This window comes from Vicugna pacos, chromosome 35 (assembly GCF_048564905.1).
Source record: "Vicugna pacos chromosome 35, VicPac4, whole genome shotgun sequence".
In the NCBI taxonomy this organism is placed as follows: Eukaryota; Metazoa; Chordata; class Mammalia; order Artiodactyla; family Camelidae; genus Vicugna; species Vicugna pacos.
Genome location: NC_133021.1, coordinates 21,740,282 through 21,757,547, shown reverse-complemented (window position 1 = coordinate 21,757,547; position 17,266 = coordinate 21,740,282). Strand labels below are relative to the sequence as shown.

Here is a 17,266-nt window from a genome sequence, read left to right as displayed (position 1 = left end):
GGGGGTCACTGGTAATTCAACAGTATTTAAAACTTTTGAGGCTAGATGAGATCACCAGGGGAGAAGAGTGAGAAAAGCTGCAAGGACTGAGTCCTGAGACCCTCCAGTATTAAAAAGTGGGAAAGAAGAAAAAGAATCAGCAAAGGCTGGAATGGAGCTGCTAGTGAGGTAAGAGGAAAACCAAAAAGAATTTGGTGGCCTGGAAGCTCTGCCTCTTACTCCTCTAACATCTCCTCATCTTTCAGATCTCGGTCATATATTTGATTCCCCAGACTTGGTTAGGTGTCTCTCCTAAGTGCCTCTGCAGCATCCTGCCCTTACCACACTTCTCAGCATTTGTCACATTACATTATAACTGCCTGTATGGACTATCACCTCTTCTAAACTGTAAGCTTCTTGAGATGAGAAAGTAAGTTTCTCTCACGTACAGTGTTCCCAGATTAGCATAGCGCTTGATACAGAACTGCTGAATACAAGTTGGTTGACTTGAATTAGTAAAATCAGTACTTACCTTCTGGTTCCAGACATGTTACAAGTGCGATGGGAAGAGTCTACCATGATTACCTATGCCACTAGTACCGCACACACATTTATTTTGTTTATTTTTCTATGTAACCATTTGGCATTTTTCAGTGGCATTAACTACTTGGTGTGTCACATGGTTCTGATTCAGGTAGCGGGGAAGAAAAGGGAAAGCAGTATGTATATGTATATACAAAGCATGCTTTTCACATGTGAGTTCAGTTAAGCATTTAACCCTTCTTACAAATTTGGAAAGAAAAGTATAATTAGCGCCATTTTACAGGGGGAAACCAAGGTTTCCTTGTATGCTTTTGTATGCTTAAGCAAAATAAAATGGCAATTTAAAAAATGCAATTATACAATAAAGTTACTTACCGGAAAGTATAGAAGCAGAGACCCAAAAAGGATTGTTTCCAACAGAATAAGGCCCGATGCCCTGATGCTCTAAAAACAACAAAAAAATGAAAATGTCATTGTTAATGGGCATTTCTAGGCATAGGAGAATTTATGCTATTGTGATAATGCCTCAAATGAAACAGCATTCTTTGAGGGTGGGGGAGTAATGACTAGAAATTGGCTAGTATTTCAAACAGGTGGACTTAAATGAAACATGCAATAAGACTGACTATAAAGGTGGTGGTAGACTTAATGATATTGCCAGTGGCTTCAAGGAATTCTGTTCTCTAAAATTTGAATGACTAAACAGTCTGAGCAGCTTAGAACACTATTTAGAAGATCCTTTCAACCTAAGAAATTCACAGACACAGAAGATCTCACCTGTATTTCTAAAACATTGGCCACGAGTGCATTTCCACTTGCTACCCCTAAACCATCTCACAAATACCTGAGTGATGGTTTCAGGGGATAGAACAAACATATGTACAAGGTCTTGACATCCCAATGGTATATCTCCCACCATGTCAGAACATAGTCCCCAAAACTCAGTAACAGAGCTTCACACTATAAACAATATAAATCCCATTTTAAAACAGAAAATAATTGAATTATTTTAATAATTTAATTATTTTATATGTAATGTAATTTATATATAATTATTATTATATATAAATTATATATACGATTTAATTATTTTAATGTATAATTTAATTATTTTTAATTATAAATCATGAAATAAATTATTTTAACTCAAAATTCAAAAGAAGAAGTTGATTTTCAGGACAAACTTCCTGATTACTTAAAGTTTGTTAAGCATGTAGTCAATGATCTTAAGCTATTTTGTTAGACTCAAAATAGCATTATCTTCCCAAAGCAAAATGCTTAGAGTTGTGACAAGAAATAAAAGACCAAACAATCCTATTTTCTAATAATAAATTTTGCTTTGATGAGTTCAAGTATCAATATAGTGCAAATGTATCAACTAAGAATACAAACAAAAAATGTGACAATGAGTGTGTATATGTCCATGCATGACTGAAAAATTGTACTGAACACTGGAATCTGACACAACATTGTAAAATGATTATAAATCAATAAAAAATGTTAAAAAAAAGAATACAAATGAATCAGGTCATTCTAGATCACCTGTATTTTCACTCAATGCAATGTAAAATGTATACACAAGTTACACCTGGTGTGAATATGATGTCTTAACAGGAAATGTAGTTTAATTAATTTTGCAACAACAAAAAGAAGCTGAAATGCTAAACCACAAATACATTGCATTAAAAAAAAAGTATCATCCAACTGGACAGCCAGAGAAAGAAAATTCTAGTTCCTCTTCAGAATGCTGGTAGGAGATTGCTAGACAGAATACTGCGTGTAATCCCTCAAAGGAACTCGGGGTTTTCATTAATCTAAGAATTTAGTCAGTGAACAGATTTGATTATTCGAGTAGCTTCTCACTCTTGGTCATCATTTTAGCTGGCAGATGCTCTTAGTGAAAAGAAAATTTCTATCATCAAGACTTTAAATGGATTTGGCTGATAGAATTTCCAGCATGGCAAATTACATTCATATCTAATGATGAATACTCCACAGTTTATTTTTTAAACTTTCTCCAAAATGACACTGATGTAGAGAGAGAGAGTCCAAAATATAATGCAAGACTGCTTGTAAAACGTCTCTGCACTATCCTTTGAGAAAAAGGGATATAAAAAGATGCTGCAAGGCTTAATGGAAAAGACAGACATTGCAGTTAATGTCATCTCAATTTGAATTAGGAAACAACCACTTTAGTCAGGTGACCTTGAACTTCAATGGCCTCACCTGACAAAAGGGTATCCTAATCGCTGCCTTATTAAATCTGGCTGCTTTAATAAAATATGAAGTAAACAAAAATGACCAGCATCATGCCCGGCATGCAGTAAGCAGGAACGCATTCTTCAAGGAAGGAAGCAACAGCGGGACCGTGAATTTGAAAACCACAGAGATGTAAGTAGCGGTAAAAAATTTTTTAAAGCTTGGGATCCAAAATGACCCCAGAGGAGCCAAATGCCTGGCGGTAGAGAACACAACAGTTCTTTTTTTAGGGCCATTAGGTTCTTAGCTGTGTTACAGCCATCACTACCATGTGACAACAGCAGTAGGGGTGCATGGTCTCCCATATTCTCAGAGCAAATTATCTGCCTCCTTTTCATCTGGACATGTTGAACAGTCTTAATACTCCATTGCCTTGCTCCAGGTTGAGCAGATGAGCCCATAATTTCAAATTATAAATTGGAACTCCAACAAGTGCTTCCATAATCAGATGTAAGGCCTGTTAAAAAATGTGTGCTTTTTCTTTGAAAATAATCTTGGGCTGAGTTGGCTTCATGGCCTCACAGAATGAGCAGGTACTTAGTAGGTGGGACTTCAGGGGCAAAGAAGAAAGTTCATGCTCCCTAAAACATTTCCCCATTGTCTTGTTAGTACGGGAAGTTCTTTTAACTGGAATAAAACATTTTGTTTTGTACTTGGTGCTAACAATTAATATACAAGTATTATTGTAAGCAATACACCGACTTAAGTTCAAAGTGAAGGACAGGAATCTTTTCCTCAGAGTCCAAGAGACAGGATGAGGAAGGAGAGAGGAGGGACTGAAAACCAAAGATGGATGAAAAAGATAATGAGCAAAATAACAGAGGCCCAGAAAAAAATTTCATCTCCTTCACAGTTTTGCCTGAGGTAGAAATGGTGGTATGGAAGTCTTTTTAACCAGAGTTGCTAACTGGAAAACTTTCTTGAAAGCTGATCAACAATATACAATATGATACTATTTATATAAAACACATACATACAAATCAACACCATGTGTTTTGTTTTGTTTGGTTTTGTTTTTTTCCTCTCTCTCTCTCTCTATAAATACATCAAATCCAGGTCTGGGATGCATACCAAACTGAAAACAATGTCTTTTTGTTTCTTTTGCTTTTCCTGGAGAAGTACATTTGAGGCTAGACAACTTATCTGGAAATATTTTACTTTCTTTGGAGACAGTCAAACATTGCTGTGTTACATACATTTTAATACTTAAATAAACAAAATTAAAGTCATGTAAAATATGTCAACTCAACTATTAGAAAACTAGGTATCACAATATGCAAAGGCATCTTAACAAAGCCCTTCCTACCCAACATCTACTTAGTGAATTTTATGCAGTACCAACAACATGCATAAAATTATCAAACAGTATTTGTATGATACTTACAGGTAAGTATAAAACTGGGGGTGGGGTTACTGAGCCTAAGTCTCTGGCTTAGAATTCACAAAGCCTAACACATATGACTCCAGAGTTGACAATAGAGGCGAGCAGATTCCACCTCACTCCACTCCATCCCACTTTCCCCATGTCTTAAACTTTCAGAACTAACTTATGAAGGTTAACAACAGTCAGATATCAAACTTGCAGACAAAAGAGAAGGTCACATCTTATTATACTAATTTTATAAAATTATGTCAAAGTCAATTTCTAAATTCCATACTCTCTAGCTGCAAAGTGTAGAGGCATAAGATGAAGCACAGTTGATATTCTCACAAGATTTGCCTGGGATATAAACACCCAAAGGAAGCTAAGTCACCGGAAGTAACAAGATGATAAGAATGCTGAAGTTTGAACTTGTAAAAATAATTAAAATAGTTTGTCATTATTTCCTTGATCATATAGGGACTAACTAATTCACTTATATTTTTTAAACATATTTAACTGCTGGGGAAATTAATGTATATTTTCCTAAAACTGCAGCTATTTTTGATCACAACTGATTTCTTCAGCCTTGCAGCAATTAAAGTTTATTTCTATTACAAAAGGAACCTCTGAGCATAAAGACATTTTTATACAGCTGCACCTCAAACATGTGTGATGAAAATATAAGAAAGCAAGAGAATTAAGATTCTGGAAAGAATGCACTAGCATAGGTTTAATTGATAAACCAAGACCCTATAAATCCATATCATTTACAGAAAGAATTAGCCATCGTGGCAGGAGAACATTCTCACGAGCTGCATTTTTTCTTTTCATTCTTCTGTTTCTATAGAGAAAACCATGGACAGGGAGATTACAAATGAAACCCGACAAACACCTGATGAAATAATTACATAACAATCAATTGGAAGCAAGATGTGAAAGGTGATCCTGAAAAGTCCTGACACTTGGAGGCACAAGGACACTGTTTTTCAATAATTTTATTTTATAATTATTTAAATGGATGAGAATAGACTTATCCAGTTTGACAGACTGTATGCAAGCAGTCTGTTGTAAGAAGACCTGTGATGAAACATTGAAAAGCCAATCAGATTTAGAAAAATGTGTCAAGGAACAATTGCCCAAAATGTGGTTAGTTAAAATCAACAGCAGTTTTTTTCAAAAGAACGCTCAGGAGTAAAAAAGGTATAAAAAAGCAGAAGAATATGGTCAGGATAGAGATTCCCAAAGTGAAATAAGAGTAATTCAGAGAATTATAAATTCATAGAATAAAATATGTGGGCTTCATACCCAGATGGACCAGAACCTCAGCATTGGTGGCTTATGAGCAGTGTGCTGTGGGCAAGTCACTTAACCTACTGGGCTTCACTTTCTTCATTTATGAAATGGGTGGAATGATGTCCACCTTGAAGTACTGTTGTAAAGATTAGCGATACTGCTGCCCAGCACGGAGCAGGCTCTCAGTCAGTGGCAGCGCATCAGCAGGCTCTCATGCACAGGTAGATGAGGCGAGGCGAACATATCTAAGCTCACTCAGCTGACTGAGTGATAGGAAAAGGTCCTGTCGTCCCCAGCTGCTGATTCTCATGTCCGGGTGATTTCCTCTGTACATCCAACCTGACCCTCCGTCACCTTTTTACCCAAAGGAACAGAACTGTATATAATACTATAGTAACAAAAATATGAAGCATTACTAGAGTATTTAAAAAATCAACTACAATTAAGGGGTTTGGTCCAGATATTATCTAAAAAGTTACTAAACAATTTAACATTCCTGACAGTTTTTTTTTCCCTAAAAAGAGGTTTTATTTCCTTTTGTCCACAGTCAGTATTTCACATTATTTCTCGGTCCCAGGGCTCCTGGGCAGGGGCTGGTCCCTAAGAGGGCCTCTGGGTGGAGGTACCTGCGCAGTAATTGGTAGGGGAGTAAGGACGAGTTGGGGCGGCGCCTGGCTTTGCCTCAACCTTTCAGAGCTCACTGTCCTGTCTGGGCCTCGGTGTCCCCACAGGCCCCTGGGAGGGTCCAGCGTTGCTGGCCTGAGGGTCCTAGGGAAATCCAGTACTTCATGAGGCTTCAAGTATCTGGGGACTGTGGCCTGGCCTTCTCCTAGGGAACCCTCTTCCTTCAGTACCCTCCCAACCCCCCACACTGCTTCCCTGAAAAAAAAAAAAGTACTTTCAAAACCGCCTGAAACTTTTAGGGGTACGGAAACCACAAACTGATCAGCAGAGTAAAAAGGAGGGAAGAAGCAACCGGAAACCATTTGGGGCCTGAACCCCTCAGAGCCGGGGTTCCCCCCCTTCCCCGCAGCTGCTTGGCCCAAAGCCTGCTGGAAAACTGCTGCCCGGAGCACTCAGACTTGAAGGAAAACAAGACAAAAACACAGAAGACCCCGAAAACCCAGATGGGGCAAGATGTGGGGAGACAGCCCGCCTGCGCACCTCAGTAGCCTGCCTCCTCCTGGCAGTAGGAGGGGTACTCCGGGGCCTCCCCCGGGCCGAGGCAGTCACTGGCAGCCGCTGGAGCGCCATCGGCTGCTGGGCCTTGCGGGCAGTGCTTGGGGTCGTATATCTGCCGGCCCAGGCCGACCACCTGGCCGCTCTGGTTGGCGCCCTGCGTGTAGCCCATCTGCAGGGACATGGAGGAACTGTCACATTTGTCTGTCCCCAGCTTGGTGTCATAGATGTGCCGCCGGGTCCCTGGAGCCGTCATGCCCACCTGGCTGGCACACTTGTTCGTGCCCATCTGGAGGCTGATGGTTGAGTGGTCCATGGGTGGCAGGATATGGTTCTTGGGGTCGTACAGATGCCTCCTGGTGCCGTAAGCTGTCATGCCCGACTGGCTGGCACATTTGTTGGTGCCCATCTGCAGCCCGGTGACGCACTGGCCCGCCTTCATGGTGGCGTCGTCGAAGTTCCGCTCCTGTTTCTCCGAGTATTTGACAAATGTCCACACCACTCTGCAGCCCCTTCGTCTTGGCCTTCCCAGCCAGGGCGAGAAGAGACACCTGCACCTGTGTCAGGTTCCAACTCTCAAACAGGTCGTTGGCCTCGAACAGATCCACGGGGTTCATGCCGTAGCTGACCATGGCCTTGATGAAGTTGGAGAGGTTTTCTAGCTGGTGCCAGTTCTGCATGGAGCGGTTGATCTTGGGGACTGAGCTTGGTTGCAGCTTATGAGTTTGCGTAAGATAAGCCCGTCCTTCAAACCCGTTTGGAAGTCGGGGCCTATGGGGAGGCCGGTGAGTCCCTCAATCCAGCTGCGGAGTTCTGCCTCCTTCTGAGGGTCATGCTTGGATGCGAGCCGGTTGTTGACCTCGGCCAAGAGCCCGCACGATGGTCCCTTATTGAACTGCGTGGAGCTCATGGCTGGCGGGGGCGGCGGGCGCGTTGGGGGCGGGGTGGGACGGGGCGGGGGGGGGGGTTGTAAAATTCCTGACAGTTTTATGTAAAACATTAAAACAATTTGTCCCGTTGCCTTAGTTAGGAATTCTTTTTAATTTCTAAGACTTCACAAGAAAGCCCATTTTTGTATAAGGTAATTTGCAGTAGTGCTGTTTAAGACTTTTTAGAAAAATGTTTATCCAAAAATAAAATCCAGAGTAATGTATACAGTTTCATACTCTTTAAAACGGTACGGCACACTAAGTAAAGAGCAAGGTCTGGGATATTTTATATATGTGAAATAAGAAACAACCAGCCATTCATTATTAGTTATAGTTCAACATTTATTGTTGGGCAGAAACATCTTTCGTTTTTGCAGGATTTACAAGAGACGCATGCCTGTTCCCCTTGCTGTTTCAGCACTTAGAAGTGTCCCCCCAGTGTCTCATCTTTTGGAAGTTCAGTGCCTGATTTTATGACTCAAAGTTGCTGACTCTCACTGCCATTGCAAAGATGCAGAATAACCTAGATGCATGGGAAGGGACATTCTGGATCATTTTCACTCAGCCAGGTCATCCCTCATGCTTATGTCCAAAACAACTTAATGGCCAGATCATTTTCTGTCAGCCTTCATCCCCCAACTCAGCCCCTCCCCTCTGCTAAGATGCTACTGGAATGCATTCCTAAAATGCAGATAATCATGTCCTGCTTTGTCCTCAGTTTCCCCATAGCTTCTTTGCAAAAATAGCTGCTATTCTCTGTAATCTATCCACAATCTCCAATTTCCTTTTTCTTTCAGCTAATAAGTAGAGTAACTCACATTTCACATGATGGAGATGAATTCCCTAAGTGTCAAAAAAGCATGCAGAAGTGAATAGCACAGACTGAAATATTACAAAAAGCATCTCGCTTTCAGAAGGATTACTTAAAGTGCCATGAAATTACTGAAACAAAATATGTCATTTGAGTGGTCTTCTATTATTGATTAAAAGCTATTGAGAATAACTGATATATTTTCAAATAAAAAGTAGATCACTGAAAGAACAACAGATACCCCTCATGAAAATGGAGTGGAATGACAATTTAATAACAAGTGTTTAAAATTTGACATTAATGAGAAAAAAACACTTGGCTTACTTTTTCAATATCAAGCTTTGTTTCACAGAGGTAAACTCAAATATCATCTAGTCTGACATCAATCATCTTTTAAACATAGTGTATTTTATACTTGGAGAAATTCAAGACCTCACAAATGATTGCTCAGTGTCTCCTGATTGCTAGATAGGTGCTGATGGATCTAGGCAATCTTTCTTATCATCTGAACACTGTTTAATCTCAGAATTTTTTTTTCTTTTTTAATTTGGCATGTTCAAAACTGGGATCTGCAAGGTAGGTGCTTTAAAATCCCACTGCTCACACGTCGGCAAGAGAACCTATCGGATGTTAGCTAGACAACATCAGCTCTCCTCAAACTTCTTAAACAGGAAAATAAAATGTGAGAACAGGAACAGAACTGCTTAGAACTGTGAAGCTTGTCTTTAACACATTGTCTACCTTCTATAGCATGTCTGGAAGTACAGGGGATGACTAGACCAAGTGTAAAATGAAGAGACATTACATACTTTGTCTGAGATTTGGAGACAGTCTAAATATTCCTGGATTTTTTTATGCTCCTTATTTTATACTCCACATTAACACAAAATGTTTCAATTCTGACAAGACATTTACAAATGTACAAATATGATGAGCATTTCAGTGAATAAACCAATAGATGATTTAATGAGGTGAAAGAAATGCTCCCTTTTTCCAAGAAGAGTAGCAGTTCAGAATTTTAAAACAGCAGAATTATGTCTGACAGGCAAAAACAAAGGTAGATTATAAAGGGTTGTGGGAAAACAGCTGCTAATTAGATGCAAAAAGGATGGAGACAGGAATTCAAAACTCAATCTCTAAAATAGTATAAATATTTCTAGATTAGATGGAGTAAATTGGATTCTGATTTTCCCAAACTTGGGAGCATTAACAGGAACTGTTTTTGAAATTCAATCCACATGGAGTGCCTCATTCTTAAACTTGTTTAGCAAGACAAAGTGAAAAAAAAATGGGAGTCATACAGTTAACTAATACCTTGTTTCCATTTTGATTGTTAATTCTAACCATTTGTTTCATGAAATTCTGCTGTTTCAGTTAGGCTTAATGTTTATTAGCAAATCATAATATGTCTGCGATTAAATAATTACTTTGATATTTTTAGTTTCATATTTCATGTTATTAACATGGTTCAGGAAAGATTTTCAAATAATAAATTCGTAAGTTTTAATTAGAAATAAATGCTAACCCTTCAATATAGAATTCAGAAAGTTCACACTAACTGAGGGCTGTTTTAATTACTCTTCTTTCTTTTCTGTGTTGGACCCTGCTTAGTTATTCTTTGCTCTAAAGTATATTATACAAATGCATTAGGATTAGACTGTTAACTCAAAAAGATACAAGAAAAATAATTAAGTACAAGCAGAAACTGGACAGTGGAGAATTACTGAAAAGCTAAAACAATGTTACAAAACCAAAAATTAGAAAAAAAAGTTTTACAGGGTAAAGGATATTTTTAAAAAGCAATTGTATTTAAGCTCACGGAAAGTTGAACTACTACTGACGCAGTTTTCTAGAAGTAATCAGTATTTGAAGCTTTTTAAAGGAACGACTCCAAACCTGTACCTGAACCTAAACCTCTTTTTGGAGCTCTAGACCCATATTTCACAGTTCTACCTGAATGATTTACAGGCACCTCAAACTCAAGGTTTCTAAACTAAATTTTTCCATTTTCCAATCTGCTTTTCTCTTTACATTTCCCATCCTGGTTGGTGGTAATCAGTTACCTATTTTGTAGTTAAACTATCTAAAATATTTATCTACAAGCTAGAAATAAAAGTGGGTTTTATGAAATATTCATGGGTTTACTTTCAAGAACCCCCTTCAAATTTGGGAGGCCGACTGTCTCACTAAGTAAATGAAAGAGTGAGTAACCAAAGACACGGTTAAACTGAAAAGCAGCATGAACGCTGAGCTGCATCCACGTGGAGAGGAAATTCTTCACTTGGAATCCATGGGCTCCTCTACAACTTAGAGAATAAGTTAAACAGTCAAAATCTTAATAAGATTCTGGGAGAAGAAAAGGAAGAGCAGGAAGAGAGTGGGGAAGGAGAAGCAACCACCTGCTTCTCTTTGATTTAAGGCACTACTAATTCTGGGTTCATGGGGTAACATGGTGGGCAGATGGCGTGGGTGGAGGCGGAGCAGGACTCAAGCACAGAGGAGGTCACCATCCTCTCGGCTTCCTTACAGACGTCTTCCCTGTATTTACTGCCCTCTCTTGCCTTCATCCCTATTACTTCAGACAACCAATACCTCCTTGTCACCCTTTCTGTCATCTCATCCAGTAAGGCATGTATTTCAAAGGAATTCCCTTATTCCTCCCAACTCTTAATTTCTTCCATTCCTTAATCTTACCTACTTTTTATAAATAAAAGGGATATAATAAATTCAAAGTAGGGTGTTCATGATTAATTATAGTTTAATTGTTGCTCCTTCAGGTAGAACTTGGAAAACAGAGTAGATAGCAAGCACTTAAAATTCACAGGCAAAAATCTTGAACTCTGAAAGTTAAGAGAGTGAGGTTGTTAGCACAGTGGACCTCCTGGTGCCTCCCAGCATCACTGTCTGTGACTGTCTCCTCTGAGACTGTTCCTGTATGGGAGTAAACCAAGGAATGTACATTCAATCAGAAACTGGAATGCAAGGCTCCCTCTTAGGAATAAAAGGGACCCCATCATCATCTTCTGTTGAAGATTTTTTTTTTTTAAGAAGCAATTCATATTTGAAAAAAAACTTTTCTTCTCAATTGTGCATTTAAAGTCCATCAAGAATAAGTCTATCTAGCTATAACTGCCACACATCTGTGCCTCAGAAAACCCCCTAAGCCTTGGTGGAGGGCAAGCTAAGTAAGTAGGTTTGGTTCCTTTTATTCTTTCTTTCTTTGCAGGAGAAGTCTGTATAATAAGGAAGGTGCCTCTGAAATCCAGCTTCCTTATTGTGGTAGTTTCATGGCACGTTGGGAAGGTGTGACTTTAAGGTCCAGAACACTAGCTCCCTTCCGCCCCCATGAATATACTATGTTTACTCTGGTTTTCTTTGTTTCTTCTTTGACCACATTTTTAAGACCATGAAAGAGATATAAATGCATACATTCTGGGAATGAGAGAGCCAGCTCAGGGGAAAGGGCAGTAAGTCCATGTATTGGGTAAAACAGGGGCCTGGAAGTGTACCTAGCATTGCTAATTTGCTCATTGAGTGGCATTTTCCCCAAAGACACCTCCGCCTTTAACAAAACATTGATAATAAGTGTAGTAGTTAGGTAACAACAATGACAGAGACAATAATGATGACAATTGAATTTCTATGCCGGCCATCATCCTAAGCGCTTCATGTTAATTAACCCCCACAAACACATTTAACCCTCATGACAAATAGTAGGTACTATTACTCTCCCTACTTTATAAATAAGGAGGCTGAGGTTGAGAGAGGCTAAAAAGCTTGCCCAAAGAGATTGACAGGACTAACATTACATAATGGTATCACTCAGCCTTGCCCCTTGTCGCTTTCAAAATCCAACTCTTAAAGCTGTCATTTAAAATAATATCTGGATAGCAGCTCCTGAGGCAACCTTTACTAACCTCCCACTGAAATATAAAGACACACGTGGAATAGAAAGCCACAACCCTGCTGTGAACAGGAAATTCAAAGCAGAAATACAAATAGAAATAAAAATGAAAAAAAGTCCTCATTCTTACAAATAATGGGGAAATGGAAATTTTAAATGTATTATATCATTTTTAATCCATTAGACTGAAGAAGTTAAAAAGATTGATAATAACAACTACTATTTAGAATGCTAGAAAATGGGCACTTCCATGCTGCTAGGAATACCAATTTATGAAGCCTTTGATTAAGCAGTTTTGAAGCGTCTATCAAAATCTCAAGTGTCTGTTAAAATTTAAAGTGTCTGTACTTGATCATACCAGCCACTTCACACCCAGGGGGTTTATTCTTCAGGATTACTTGCATGTTTGCACAAAAATATATGCACAAGAATGTTTACCAAAGCACCATTGATATAATACCTAGTGAAAAACTTTAAACAATTGGCATAGCCACCAATATCAGAGAATATATAAACTGTGGTTCATCCATATGACATGATACTATGCAGCTATTTTTAAAAAGAGAAGGATACATATGCACAGGCAGAGAAATGGCTCTAGGAGTTTTTAGAAACAATTTTAAATAAAAAGCCTTTATTAGTGAAAGGCATGGTATGAGCGTACATGCGTGTATCAAACCCTTGATGGTACCTATTTTCTGGGAAGAGAAGTAGCAGTGGGAGGAAGCAGAGGGCCTTTCAGGAACTGCTGTTATATTTTTCTTTATGTGTTAATTTTGTTCAACAACAATGTATTCATTTCTTATTCAAGTAATAATCAGCTAAAAATCTTTAATGCCAAAAAAGGAAGGAAAGAAGAAAGAAGAGAAAGGATGAACCATGGGAGAGATAGGCAGATACTCAGAATAATTAAAAAATGATGAAACACAACCAAATTAGCATCTACATATAAGAGACTTAACCACAAGCTTCAAGAGAAGAGGTATTCAGAGATCACCTCGAGGGTCTGGCATGTAGTGAGCATTTATATTTATGGGGGAAGGAAGAAAGATGGTGAAGATAACAAGGAAGGGAAGATGGAAGAAATAAAGTCCAGAGAAAAAGGGAATAAACAAAAATTTAGCATGTAAAAAAACCCCACAATGCCAATATGTGGCAGAATGAAATTCAAGGTAAAAAAGCATAAAAAAGGGAGAAAAGGACACTTAATATCAATCACAGTTATCATTTTCTTGTAAGCTCTACCGATCGAAAGCTTGAATGTAGTGAGAGTCCTGGACCTCATGGCCCCTGCTGCCTCCTCGGCCCCGTCCGGCACCCTCTCACCTTCGCTCACCATGTTTCAGCAGACCTGGCCACTTTTTGGTTCTACAAATGCACTTACTCTCCACCTTAGGGCTGCCAGAGCTCATCCTGTTCCCTCACCTGTGTCTGTTTCCACCTCCCTCCCTAGCGCTCACCTGGCTCACTTCAACTCATTCCTCAGGTCTTGGCTTCATTAACTTTTCACACAATAAAGGATTCTTTTAAGTGCCTTCCCTGCAACATACAAGCTGGTAGCCACAGGAGTTTCAGAGAATTACCCAAACTGGGCTGTTCCCATGTTTTATGCTCACCGCACAGAGTACTTCCATGAGTGGCACACTTATCACAACTGAAATTAATGTTGAAAGCAATGTTCATAAGCATCACTTCCTAACAGGAGGAACATCGACGGTAAATAAACTGCCAAGTCTTAGTGGTGAGCCAGGAATCCTTCTTAAGCAGGCACGCGATAAGGACAGCTGATAGTAACAGTGGGGTTTTACAGTATTCCGGAATTTCTGTTCAATACAATGAGACAAGAAAATGAAATAACAGATATAAAGAATGGAAATGAGACCACATTGTGATCTGGAAGGAAGCTCTCCCAAGGAAGTAATCTGAATCATACACAAGATTTATTTATAAGACTGTTCCACACAGTGTTATTCATATCAGGAGAAAATTAGGGACAACCCACAACCTCCAGGGTAGACAAATGGTAAAATTAATTATGACATACTCTACAGTGTAATAATATTATGTCATAAAATTCAAGGTTTGGGGGCTCAGTTAATGACAAAGAGTAAAAGATTATCATTTATATATGTGAAAATAATTTTATATTAAATATTTTAAAACAAAATAAAAAAGGTTTGGACTTACAGGTAATTTTTATATTAAAAATTTCAGTATTTCCCAAACTCTGTAAAATATACTTGTATTGCTTTTATAACATAGAACAGTTTAAAACACTAAACTCACAAAAAGATTGAAAAGATTAAAGTTATAAAAAGATATCTTCCAAAACTGTTAAAATTAAAGAGACTGACAATTACAAATGTGGAGCAGGTTTAGGGCAAGGGGGATTTCTATACACTGCTAATGGGAATTCAAAACTGTACAACAACCTTGGAAAATGGTTTTGCAGCATCTTATTAAAGTTAAAAATACATCTGCCCTATGACCAAGCAGTTCTGTTCATAGGTAAAAAAGCATTTGATCACAAAAAGGCTTGTACAAGAATGTTCACAGCAACTTTATTTCTAATAATCAAAATGGGAACAACCCAAATATCCATCCAACAGGAAAATAAATAAATTATAACAATATTCTTACAATGAAATACCAGTCAGAAATAGAACAGGAAAAGTGTTGAGCCACATGGCCAAGATGAATCTCAAAAACTATATATATTAAAGAAGCCAGACACAAAAGAGAACACATTGCATGATTCCATTTATATGGAGTTCCAGAACAGGCAAAACTAATCTACTGTGACAGATATCTGAACTATAATCATCTCTGGTTTAAGGATGGAGAGAGGTGTGGGGATTGACCGGGAAAGGACAAGAGAGAACTTGCTGGTGGAAACGTCTGCATCTTGATAAAGGCATGGATTACACAGGTGTATGCATGTGTCAAACTCACTGCACTGTACACTTAAGATTAATGCATTTCACTCTCTGTAAATTATACCTTCATAAAAAAAATAAATAAAGGATTTGAAACTCACACTAAGGTGATTAAAGATAAAAATCAATAGACCTTTTATTACCCCTTAAATTTCAGGAAATTGGTACAAACTGAAATTTGTAAGCCTTACCTCACAAGGGGTAATCTAGCAAAGAAACCAACAGTTCATACTTTTCTCGTATTTCTACCATTTGTACCTTCAATCTGTATATTCTGTTAAATTACATTTAGACCAATGACATTTCCATACTTCATTTACTTCTATCTGATCACTTGACAAAGATGGAAGAGAGCCCTACAAGAAAGGGAACAAGAAATTGACAACAAGAAGCTCAGAGTTCTCTACCCACACTCCAAGAAAGACGAGGAACATCACACAAAGGGTGGTAATTAAATGTGTAAGCTCTGCAGTGTTTATCATCTGAGTTTCACATACTGGCTCTGTGACTTACTGACTCTGTTTTGGGGTAAACTTTATTAATATTAATTTTAGCTTATTCTAAAATCTACCAAAAATTCAAGTTGAATTCAATTCTTTAAGAATACACTATTTATAGGAAAATGTACCATAACTACATAAAACATATATGCCTGCTCTTTTCTCTGTGCACACAAAAAATTATTTTGAAAATAGTGTCTAGAAATCTATTGCTAAATTCTGATTCTGTTCTTGTTAGGTATAAACAGTTTTGCCATTCAATGAGTTCGTGAGTTCAATTCTGATATGAGTGAATTTTTGCTAATATATTTCAATTACGTTTAAATTTGAAATAACATTTTTATGGCCTTTCAGTTGGTAAATCACTCTTTGTTTCTGGCCTCAGAAAATGTCTTTTTCCAAAAGGGCACCATAAAAACAAAGCAACAAATACTCCCATTTGCTATTATTAAAACTGACAGAAGACTCTTGTATTATCTTCCATATCTTATGTACCAATTTAAAATACAAATACAAAAAATTGCTATTTGTCTTATGGAAAAAATGTATCTATTTGCTGGTGAACATCCAGATCAATGCAAATGAGAATCTGTCCTTTTTACCTAGTTGTTTACAACTGGTTTTGACAGATACATTTTTATAGTAACCCAATATAATAAGAAAATAAGCTAGAATGTAGATAACAACATTCTATTTACAATCATCAAACTTGTTAAGGGACTAGAACTTAATTAGTCTAACCACTAAAAAAGATAATTAATGTGATAGAGGTGCTAATTATCACTACAATGGCAATCATATTACAATATACAAATGTATCAAAGTAACATGTACACTTTGAATTTATACAATGTTTACATGTCAAATATATTTCAATTAAAAATAGGCTAGAACTTGATTTGAGCTTGTCATTTATGAAATAATTACATGCAATGATTTTGGTTTATATCATTCAAATGACCATATTCAGATGTCCAGTCATTAACATGAATGGACCATATGCCAAATAAAATATAAGAAGTTCTGAAATAGATATATATGGAAATCCATGGACAAAATATGTGCTCAAGAGAATAAAACACAGTCATTAAAACAGAATCAACCCATTAATGCTAAATTAGTTCAAAAATGGTCTAAACTACATTCAGATGCTCCTATTTTTCAATCCCTACTTTTGGAAGGCAAGAACTTTCTCACCATATGCCCGTGGTCTGAAAGCACACATCGTGAAGGCTGTTCTCAAAGACTTGCAAAATTTACAAAGATTTTGTGACTTCCTGACTCACAGGGAGCTGTAAATAGATAGAGCTTATTTTAAGGCATTTCAACATTCGCTCTCCTGATACCAGCAGAATAAATAAATCAGAGCAAATGGATGTGAAAATAATTTGATTACTTTTCCTTCCTGAATCTTAAAATATAAATCCTTCAGGTGATTCGAGTTTTGGATAAAGACTTAGACCAAGGCTTTTCTTATCTAAACTTTTCCTTGGTGATACACAACAGAAGTCTGTCTCTCTTCTTCACACCCTTTCTCTGGGTACCTATTTCATCCTCATAGCATCAGTTA

The 17,266-nt window shown here is 37.8% G+C and overlaps 1 protein-coding gene and 1 pseudogene across 1 annotated transcript in view; both read right to left on the bottom strand.

Moving 5' to 3' along the window:
- GPR158 (G protein-coupled receptor 158) overlaps positions 1-17,266 on the bottom strand; it is a 298,552-nt gene that overhangs the window by 99,373 nt on the left and 181,913 nt on the right. The window contains exon 5 of the mRNA XM_006208906.4: positions 898-966. Coding sequence (XP_006208968.2) covers positions 898-966 — 69 coding nt within the window. The remainder of the gene's footprint in view (positions 1-897; positions 967-17,266) is intronic.
- Positions 6,603-7,526, bottom strand: LOC102543644 (calponin-2 pseudogene; annotated as a pseudogene).